Source organism: Branchiostoma floridae, chromosome 5 (genome assembly GCF_000003815.2).
Source record: "Branchiostoma floridae strain S238N-H82 chromosome 5, Bfl_VNyyK, whole genome shotgun sequence".
Taxonomy (NCBI): Eukaryota; Metazoa; Chordata; class Leptocardii; order Amphioxiformes; family Branchiostomatidae; genus Branchiostoma; species Branchiostoma floridae.
The window spans coordinates 8,346,917-8,358,056 of record NC_049983.1 but is presented as its reverse complement, the minus strand read 5'-3'; the positions used below and the strand labels follow the sequence as shown (position 1 = coordinate 8,358,056).

Genomic DNA, 11,140 nt, shown 5'->3' with positions numbered 1-11,140 from the left:
AATTTTCATGTGCCACAAAATGCCAGCAAAGTTGTTTTTATTTTATTTTCTGTAACTGTTTCCAGTTATTATGATTATAACATTCTGTTGCTTTCTGGCGATTGTAAAAAATTCTTAAAGTAACAATATTTTTGTTGTATTTCATATGCTGCAACTCATAAGTATTCATGGAGTTACAATAATGTTTATTTACTCAATCAGGCCATATAGTACCAGTATAAGGTATCTATTTCTGACAAATTATGTTATACAAATTGTATGTCTCTTTGATTTGCTTCCACTTGATTTGATTGATAGCTGTGTGCAATAGAACCATTCAACTTGTGAAGATATGCCCAGTGTGTATCATGCCATATGTTGTGCCATAGGATATACTGCCTGGCTGAACGCTGTACACCCTTCAAGCGAGGGTAAAACTATTTGTACAATATACCACTTGATCATGACGTCACATTGCGTTGTTATTCTTTTATTTAAGGTCTAGTAGATGTCTCCTATGGTCATGAATAATCAATGAAGTTGCAGCAACAAAATGTTATCACATGGAAACATACTTTGTTCATAACACACTCTGTTATGTTTGCACTGTAAACACCGCAATAGCAATCCATGTTACGAGGGGCAATCAATAAGTAATGTTCCTGACCCATTTCCCATAGCAGGAGATTAATGAAACTTGGCACAGTTATTAGTCTTTCTCTTCATAGGAACCACCCAGAGTTTTGCATTTCTCCCATTGTTTGATGCAGCTCTGGACACCATTTTTATAGCCTCATCAATGGCAGAAGAGGGACGACCAGGTCTGGGAGCTGTTTCCATAGACTTCCGGCCATGTTTGAATTCAAGATGCCAGCGTTTTACAAGGTCATATGATGGGGCATCATCACCATAAGTTTCTTTCATTTCATCAAAAGTCTCCTTTGGTGTGCGTCCTTTCAAATACAAAAACCGCATCACTGCGCGACACTCACCTGGCTCCATTTCACACCTGGTCCATTTCACACCTGACTCAGTTCAAACACCAGTAAATCAGAAACCACAATTAGTTCAGAGCTATTTTTTGCAACATAACCCATAGAGATATGAATCAGTACACATGCAAAATTTCATTTAGATCAGATAACTGGAAGTGGGTCAGGGGCATTACTTATTGAACGCCCCTCGTATGTAAACACTTTACGGTTGGAACTGCATTCAAAAGTAGCAACACCTATGCTTAAATTTACATTTCCCTGTGCTGGAACAAAAATATGAGAATAATGCTTCTGTTCATCTGTGTCATTTATCTATAATAAATAACAATGACAATACAGGCTACCAGTACCAGGTCACCCAGCCAAAGCTATTACAAAGGGCTGGCCTAGGAAAATATATAGTCAAGTACAATGATACATAATATTTACATGAAGTATAATACAAGGCTTTTTAATACATTATGATATTGACTGTTGGGCAAAACATTTAGTGGCATCTTAAGCACTAGTACTGCCTCTAGTAGTTTTTTACAGAGACTACAGGTCCCCAAGTAAGATCCAGACGTTTGTTTTGAATATAGACTGAGAAGAAGCTGTATGCATGTTATCTGTATCACTAAACAAAGCAACTTAGGCCTCACAGCACTATCTTTTGGGCTGATTTGATTCCACTTTGCTCCTTTGTTTACACAAAGGATATGGGGACCCATCTCATCAGTGTGGATGTCACTTAAATTTTCACTTCCAGCAATGGAGTTGTTATTTGCTTCTGTATTTCTATGCTGACCATTGCTTGATGTCATGACTGTAAAAAGTAACAAGTAATATTGAAGTATATCAAAATCTCACTCTATGGAAAACTCTTACTTGCCCGATCGAGCAAGTGGGCTAGGACCTGCACTTGCCTGGTTAGCACTTTTACTTGCCCTGGCTAGTGGACTTGTCCAACTCTGACTTATCTACATTCCGATGTCTTAAAACAGCATCACCCTCTGAGTCTGAACCTAAATCTTCCACGTCAATAATTTCTTTACCATCCAAACATGCAATGTCAGGTTTATCTGTGCTGTTATCAGCTGCATCACTAGATGCTTCCATGTCATGATCATCTGACACACCTGACTTGACTTCCTCATCACATTTATTGGTAGCAAGGGTTTCACCTGTAGCAGGGTCGAACTCTGGGCTATCTTCTTCCAACTCCCCCTTTATCTGACTGACATCTCTGGCAGATGATAAGCTATTATCTGATCCCATCTCATCCCTTCTCTCACGCCCAGCTCTGGAAGGGCTCTGGCTACTAGTATCTGCTGTTTTGTTTTGCACCTGTTCAGAGGATGATTTTGTATCTGCACCTTCCCCACCCCCCTGTGTAGCACCTTCCCCACCCCCTTGTGTAGCACCTTCCCCACCCCCTTGTGTACTGTCAAACTGTCCCTTCAACTCCTCTGCAGCTACGTTTTCCACCGTCGCGGCCATGTCAGCTAGAGCCTTCTGCATCAGCTGTTCTGTCTCGGCTATCTTCTCTTTCAGTTTCATTAGATCTTCTTGGTTGAATCGTCCCTTCTGTTTCCTCTTCCTCTGTCCAAACAAGGAGAAGCCTCTTTTGTTGCAACTGTTATCTTGTCTTCGTCGCACTCTCTCATTGACGCTGTTGTAATTCTTCGTGCTGCTAGAAGGGTCATTTTCTTGAGCTTTCCCACCGAACACCTTGTACATGGTGAACAGCACATACGCGCCAATGCCGATGCCGTAGATCGGTAGCACGGTCGCCATGATGCTCCGGGCGCCTTTGGGAGCGGGTTGCCGGGTCACCCTCTGTGCTGCCGCCCCGGGGAACGGCCCCGGCCGACCATCTCTCACCACATGCGTGTGGACTGACGGCTCGTTGCGAGCATTTCTTGCCCTGATGTTGTCGGCTGCTTTGCTCTTCAACGAATCAGGATATCGAGAGGAATACAGCCATGGGAGTCCAACGGCTATGAGAATAACAAGAAGAGCCCCAACAAGCAAAACGCTGAATGGTGGCATACTCTGCACATGTTCGGGTGCGTAGGCGTACTTGTTCCTGGCTCTGTTGTCCAATCCCTTCATTATGGCAGTATAGCGGGTTCCTCTGTTCTTCTTCCAATGTTTCCCCAATATTTTGTGTCACCTGGAACACTGGCTGATGCGTCGTTCGTTTGTTATGTCTCAGACAATTATGTCAGACACACCCAGCTCGAAACGCTGGCACGCAACTCAATATGGATGATGGGTAATCATTGAAAGGTAAAAGGTCAGTGGGTTTACAGAAAACCTAGGCCAAGCTACTTGGCTCGTTTCAGGGTCAGTAAACACAAACAGTTTTGCCCCGTCAGCAGGATTTGGCCAGCGGTGTGGTGGAAATAAGGTGCAATAATAAACTTAAGGCAACCTAAGCAATATAACGTTAAGAGCGTTAAAAGGAAATATTATGGATGAGGCAATCTGTATGAATTATTTCATATGTATCATTATTTCATACTTCATACTGATTGGTTAAAACGGTGCAGAAACAAGCTGCGCTAGGAATCCCTAAATATTGTAACCCACATGATTTAGACTTCACGACGTCTTCGTGCCACTGAAGCATCGATTATTTGCTCTTTGAATGTTGGTATGGAATGGAATAGAGTTGCTTCATCTTATTACGTAGAAAGTGTCCCCAAAATTGACATTGATAACTGAAGTTCTACAGCCCTGACTCGGGCTAATAGGTCGATCTACTTGTATGTAGATGGTGGTCATTACCACCAGAGACGGGTGTGTTTGTCTATGTGCAGATCGTGTTCAGCACCAAGGACGTGTATGTCTGTGTGTGACTGGTTATCTTCATCAATGACAGTATGCGCCCATTAAGCAAATAAGTGAGAACTCGGAGTTGAAATGTATGTACTTCTTTACCCTGGGAAACCAGATCGAGAAGCTTCGCAAATAAGAGTTACCCATCCCCTGCCTAACGCGCGCCCTCCCGCCTCTATGCACCCGCCCCACTACCAGCTGGCCCCACTTTATACGCCGGTCCCCAACTATCCGAAAGAGGCAAGTGATAGTTGGGGCCAGCTGGTTCGTGGGCCGGCGGGTGTTAGGCGGCGGGTGTTCCGTGCGCGCGTGTTATATAATAATGTTGAATAAAAGCTTAAAGCGAGAAAAAAAAAGAGTTTTAGTCACCCCTATGTAAATACAATACAAATCGGAAATAAATTTACTCCTATACAAATTTACTCCTATACAAAGTACGTTTAGAACAAATAAAAGCTATTGAGTGTAGACATATCCAGATACTAGAAAACTAATGATGTACCTAATCACATGAAACTAATATGTAAGAAGATAATAAGGCTTCTGCCCTCCTCCTGTATACTTTCTTCTTCTGTATGATGATTTTTTTCATCTGTTGTACGTACTAGATGAATATAAATAAATCACCAAATCACAACGGTAGCATACCGGTCGCATTTGGTGCCTGAACGTTAAATCAATTGGGTAAATTGGCGGCTTCTAACTTCACATACACACTCATTATAAAACGGTTCAGCGTCCGTTGTTCCCCGTCTTAAGAACTTCATTGATAAAAAAAAAATTATTATTTTAATCTTTTTAGGTTCTGTGTGTTTTGCTGTCTTTCAAACCATACTTGAACGCTTTGCAAGATATTTCCATCATAGATTCAAGAATAACACAAATTTGATTTAGAACACAACGACGACGCCAACGTACCTCAACTTCAGTGAGAAACCCTTAACATGTAAAGGCACAATTAGTAAATAAGACACGTTCTTCTTAAAGATTTTATCTCAAAAAGAGTTACGTTCAAAACATACATAATCGCGTCACAATGGACACCAACCTATCAACTAGTTACACTCTGTCAACCTTTAAACATTTCTGTATTATATTACACTCGCGTAGCACATGTTTTGATTCTAGATACAATGTACCTATCCTTACAACATTCTATGGTGTTTGCAGTGTTTTGCCCCGTCCATTCCGGCCTGAGTTGTATATATGTTCTGGGCGACTGCACCTGTAAGCGTCGCCATTGACAACGGAGTGGCCAGGGTCAACAAAAAGACGTATCAGATGTGGGACGTTTTAAAACTTACCGAGGCGCGCAAACAGTGACATTGTGTTTTAGCCAAGGCATGAAGACATCGCACGCCTCCGAATTCTTAGTACGACTTTTATTACGCTTGGGTATGATATTTGTATTACATTTGGTCTACAAAGAACAGCCCTTAATTACAATCGTAAGATTTCTTTAATCAATTATTCAATCATAATTGTTAAATTCTGTCTGCCGATACAGAATTCTAAATAGTTTATACCCCTTTCCTAAGAGCTTATAAGTGTGTTTAATTCCATTCATAGGCAAAAACTGCACCTAAAGGCAAAATTTACCCTTAGACCCTGAAAAACATTGTTGCAACTTTGCTAACCAAAGAAAATATCATTTGCTGAAAAGTCACACTATCAAAACACGGCCAATGTTAAAGCTTATACCATCCCCGCTGCCCTCCGAGTCAACCAATCAAAGGAGAGTTTAGAGAGAGGTTGAAAGGCCCCCCTCTGACGGCGACTCACCCGTAACCAAACACCCTCTGCAATTACATCCCCGTTACAGTCGCTTCAGTTGTAAAGGCTTGATGTGTTAGTAGCCCAGCGATCGGTTCCATCGCTTCATCCATAGCCAGATACACCAACCGATGACCGCACGCGAAAGTCGCAGCGTACCTTGGTCAAGAGAATCGTTGTGCATCGCAACTGTCTGCCTTTTGTGAACTGTTAGGTCCTGTGATGTGGTAGTGGAAGATGGTCAAACTTGTGCCTACCACAATCGGTACCTTCTACCACCATGCGAACACTAAAACTCCCGGTACTTACAGGTGAGTGTTCACAAATTTTCTTTATATCATTTTCCTTTCTTCTTTCAACCCTAATCTGCTTGGTTGTGTTTAAGTGTAGCGATGATATTGAATATGATCACGGTAAACGATTAAAGCATTGAACTTGGTTAATTTTTGCCAGTGCACTTGGCTAGAGTTTGCAAGTGTTGACTTTGTAACATTTTCCCAATCTTTGCGGGGACAATGTAAACACGTTGTAAGCGTGTCTGTTGTAAAAGTAACTTAACCGACGTTGCTATTTTGTTTTGCATACTCGAGGGAGCGAGAAGTAAGAGTTCCTTCAAATTCCGTGTTTAGCAAACAGACCATTTCTTGGTCGACGTGTACAGCTGGAAAAAAGGGTCACGAAATTCGACCTCGAGCAGCGGCCCTTTTATTTTGATGTTGCGTTTATCGCCTTGTTTACACCTAAACAAAACTACATGAACGTAAACAATCGAGGATGATGATAATTTTTTGCCATCTTTTCTTTTTATAAACAGCGTGGCGACAAATGGGAAGCCACGAGAGCCCATCACCAGTTTAAGGGAATCTATGGTGCCTTCGGACAACCGGGGAAGTCATGCTTCCAAGAAGAGTTTAGGTCTACCGAACGCCGTACCAAACGGTCACGTCAGCGGGCGACTTGGAGACCGCTCCGTCTCACGAGGATCGTCCGTATCCATCAAGCTACCAGAAATGGTGACTAAGTACGAGAGAAAACAGCTCATGCACGCGGGAAAGCTGCTTAGATGTGAGTTTGTTTTCTTAAAGAGACCATTGACCAGCGTGTTTTTCTCAGTGCGTAATGCGTTACCAGGACGAAGGCTGTAAGGGTACGCCAGGGAACCATGCGCGTGTTGTTTACAATCCCTGTACGTTCTGTATATACTAGAAATTAGAACCCGCTGCTCTTTACAAACCCCTGGGTCGCCCATTGTTCAGCATTCTCCAGACACAATTACGATCGCCTACGTTGAAGGCGGGCCCAGATATTATCACATCACGCTCCGCCCCATATTTGCGAGTAGCAAGTTTTTACAACAAAGGTTTTTTGATGGTACAACACCTTAACAAGGCTACACGTACCAGGGAAATCTCCCGTAGTAATTTCATTCTTACGAAATAACATCGTCAAAACCTTATGCTTCGATAAACAATTACCTTTTCATGAGTTATAAACTCTATTTTGGACCTTACACAAGAAAAACAATGTGACATCGATCATATAAAAACCACCTGTTCAGGCTCTTGTCATTGCTTGGGGAAAAACAGGTGTCAAAAGTGTCGCGCATGCACGTACCAGTTACGTAAACTGTCTCCAAATCTATCTGTTGCTATTTATGTCTACATCTCTTGTTTCATACAGTAATTGCTACAACTATTCTACGAGACAGTCCGGTATCTTAATTGTATGCATTCTTGCTAGAGCGTCGTAAAATATATGCCATAGCCGCGTATATCACATTCCATCGATATACCAACGTATTTATTTGTGCACACTTTTATGGACCATGCTCAAAACGATGCTCAAAACGCTGTAACTTCCAGCGATTACATTGAGAAACTAAACCAACAGGATCAACATACTCTAAGTACAATTCATTGAGCGGCTGTCGTTGCTATGGGTGAAGCGGCAACTCGTGTCGTAAACTTTCTGTTCGCCGAATATCGCATGCATACAGAGTGTTAATCTGTACTCGTACATGGTGTCACGTAGGTTATTGTGTAGATCTTATAGATGGTCTCCGTCTGTCAATATTTGCCATGGTAAAATCCTAATTAACACAATTCCTATAGTATCGGCTATGACTAAAGAGTACTAGTCCTATTCGATAAGGATAGTCTTTGGTGCATATGTAACCTCTGAAGTTTAAAGCTGACTCAAGTCTGTTACAAAGCAAGCTTAAGGTCATATGTACATCATGCTTGTAGTTATATAGAAATATAGAAGATTCTAGCACTGAACATATTCTATTTTAAATGTACTTTCTCCAGGGACGGACGTTGCTAAGGGTGAGGCGGCGACTCTCCCCTCTAAAGTAGAGGACTGGTCCGCTAATGACGTCAGAACCTGGCTCACCGCGAACATGCAGGAGATAGGCGTCGGTGTGGCTGACGTCAACAGGTACGTAACCATGGTTTTCATAAAGATTGAACATTCTTATCATCGTATATTTTATGAAATTGATAGGACGATATTAGCTAAAAGCATGCTTCTCGTCTCCAGAATTACATTCTATTCCAATATCCCAAGCAATAAATGTTAGTGACTAAACAAATATTTGGCAATGTAAGGAAAACACAAAAGTTTACATAGACGATATACAAGTCTTGTTATTCACATAATCACTGAGTTATCTTTGTTTTAGTTTTCGGCTACTACTGGCCATGTCCATGCATGTTATATCATTAGGACATTGGATGACATGGATGAGTTTTCGTCCGTTTCCAAAAATAAAAGTTTCCCGACCAAACTGAAAATTGTACAATGTGTAATCAAAAGAACATTGCCTAGTTATGAATCTTCAATAATGCTTTGCTCATCACGTACGTTATTGTCTAATTAGTAGAATCATATTATACGGTTTAACTAGTAGAATTGTAAGATATATTCTGTATTCTTTCTCTTTTTTGTTATAGTTTATAGTTTGCCATACAGAAGTGACTGTACTTTTTGTCGTGCCAATAAAGCTTGTGTTAATTTATTAGCGGCTTTGTTGTATTATAGAATTCTGATGATTTTTTAAAATATCAAACATTCAAGGGCACGAATCAAATGTCCCCTGTCCGTTTGTCCATTTCAACATTTTCCGTGAAGATTGTACAGAGAAAGTGTAAACGGGGCGGCGCTCCTGGCGTACGACAAGGAGACACTGAGAGACGACTTTAAACTGAAGCTGGGACCCATCACCACGATTCTGAAAGCTGTCCGCGAGTACAAAACAAGTGAGTTTTCATCCCAGAAATCCATGCCCTATGTTTTGATGTTGGTTAGGCTGTTGTCTATGGCTGTAGTGATATCGCATCAAAGATGTATTTTGTAAGAAAAAGGTGATCCAGGCATTTGTCAAGGAGAAATATTCTTTGACATCGAACGTATTCGTATTGCTACCATTCCTTGCAATACCGGGGCTTGGATCAATCAACCATTTCTTATACAAATGAATTAAATTATGTAACCGTTTATGTTTTCCAGGTGAGCTGCACATGAGACCACGTACCATTGCTAACGGTCTCCCCACCCCGGCCCCCCTCCGGAGGGTGGGCAGTGTGGGGAGCCTGTACAGCAGGCCCAGCAGTATCGGGCAGCTACCCAAGATCGGCGTCAAACCGCCATCAGAAGCAGGTAGGGTAATGTATGTCTCTATTTAAGCATAGGCAATGTTTTGTGGTATCAATTGCTAACAGAGACTACTTACGTTGAAATCAAGAACTAAATGTGCAAACCTTTTCGGCATTGCTACTCCGAGAATTGAACATTCGAATTTTTGAACACAAAAACTAGTGAGCGGGTATTCTTGCGAGTTAGCCTAAAACAGATGTCAAAAAACCGCTTTGCTGTCTATTTGCTGTGGTATAGAGTCAATCAGGCCTATGACAAGTTATCTTACTAAACACTGCAAATTCATGCACGTGTACGTACGTACATGTGACTATTTGCAAGTGAAGCCCATAGATGATAAATTGTAAAAGAATAACTGTGTGTGGTGAATGTACTGAGACAGACGATAGAACAGCGTAGCAAGTATAAGGTTTCTTATTTTGATATCGCATTCGCGTATGAACTGTATTGTCAACAATCTCGTCCAGGTTCTACGGGCTCCCGAGTTAGGACGGCGGACAGTTTCTCGTCAGTCGGCACCAGGAGTACGGGAGACCCGGGTAGGATGGGCAACCTGGGCGGCCACAAACCCGTCTTCGATAGGAACAAGGAATGCAAAGTAAGGACATCCTATTGGATATTTGCTCGTGTTGTTGTTGTTGTTTGGTTCACCCAAGTTCGTGTAAGTGGTAAAACGTGACAATGTACTGCGGCAGAAACTTACCCCTGATGTTTCTGGAGCAAGGTGTTGAAGATATACAGAGCCTTTAGCACTTATCCTTGCCAACGCAAAAAACCAAAAGTGTTCCAGAGTATGACATTTGGTTTTCATACATACAGTATCACATTTACAACTACGTTATGAAAAGAGATTTATATTATGACTGAAAAGTTCTACTACATCAGTCAATCATGTGTTTGATTTTTCGTCTCAAATGGTTTTGGAAGAGTATAGGTATTGAATGCTTTATACACTTAAACTCTTACAAATAGCACCAGGTTTTGCAAAGTTATAAATGTATGAATTATACAAATGTACACCAACGCTCCTTATGTAGTAATGAAAAGCTGTTAAAATGAATAAATCTGACTATACGATATGCTTTTGCGGGCGCGTCAATTTTATTCATTGCTTGCTAACATTTCGTATTGTCATATCTTCTCTACATCAGGTATGTAATCGGCGCGTGCGCACTGACTACTTCAAGCAGTACGGCCACCTACTCCAGGAGCAGCGTCCGCGCATGCCCCACATCCCGCGCAGCTGTCTGAAGTGCGGCACCTGTAACGTGCACCTGTGCGTCACCTCCAAGCGCAACTGCTGGAACGCCTGGCACGAGAAGGAAGACTACTGGAAGTACAACTGAGAAATGTCATGGTTAAGAGTTAAGGTGGACACTCACTGCACTTGGGGCACCGGTGCGGCACTGCGGGGTTCGTTCACTGCGGCACTGTTGTGTTATTTTCGCGATCTGTAATGATTTAGATATTGCGTAATACGTAAAAGGATGACTAAGAAGACAACAAAATACACAAAACGGAAAAAAATCGTTTTTATCTCTGAAATTCGTTGAGTCATCAACCCCGCAGTGCCGCACCGGTGTCCCAAGTGCAGAGAGAGTCCACCTTTAAACAAAAACATTTAGGGGTCTTACTTCAATGTAGATTAGGCATCTAGGCAATAAGATATCATTACACAAGACCAGAGGGCTCAAACTGTACCTTAAGATATCAAAGAGCTATCTACCAACCAAAAGTCGTGATCATAGCTTCCGCGGAACACGAGATAACAAATACGGAAATCCGCTTCAGTACCATAACAAGCCGCTAGGTGCCTCAAAATTTAAAAATTTTGTGGTCTCATCAAGACTTACCCACATACCAATTATGAAGATAATCCGGTCAGAACTTTTACTGATTTTAGTTTCATCTTC

At 41.8% G+C, this 11,140-nt stretch overlaps 2 protein-coding genes across 2 annotated transcripts; one reads left to right on the top strand and one right to left on the bottom strand.

Annotated features, from left to right (window-relative positions):
- Nucleotides 1–1,263: 1,263 nt before the first annotated feature.
- On the bottom strand, nt 1,264–3,245 carry LOC118415213 (resistance to inhibitors of cholinesterase protein 3-like). Its single transcript, XM_035819611.1, has 2 exons — nt 2,378–3,245; nt 1,264–2,329 (listed from the first exon to the last, which is right to left on the bottom strand). The coding sequence occupies exons 1-2, from the start codon at nt 3,066–3,068 to the stop codon at nt 1,893–1,895; spliced, it is 1,128 nt and encodes a 375-aa protein (XP_035675504.1). The 5' UTR covers nt 3,069–3,245; the 3' UTR covers nt 1,264–1,892.
- Nucleotides 3,246–5,554: 2,309 nt separating this feature from the next.
- On the top strand, nt 5,555–10,670 carry LOC118415114. Its single transcript, XM_035819475.1, has 7 exons — nt 5,555–5,881; nt 6,385–6,635; nt 7,880–8,009; nt 8,703–8,830; nt 9,081–9,230; nt 9,695–9,825; nt 10,379–10,670. Exons 1-7 carry the CDS (start codon nt 5,808–5,810, stop codon nt 10,571–10,573), a joined length of 1,059 nt encoding a protein of 352 aa, XP_035675368.1. The 5' UTR covers nt 5,555–5,807; the 3' UTR covers nt 10,574–10,670.
- Nucleotides 10,671–11,140: the final 470 nt, after the last annotated feature.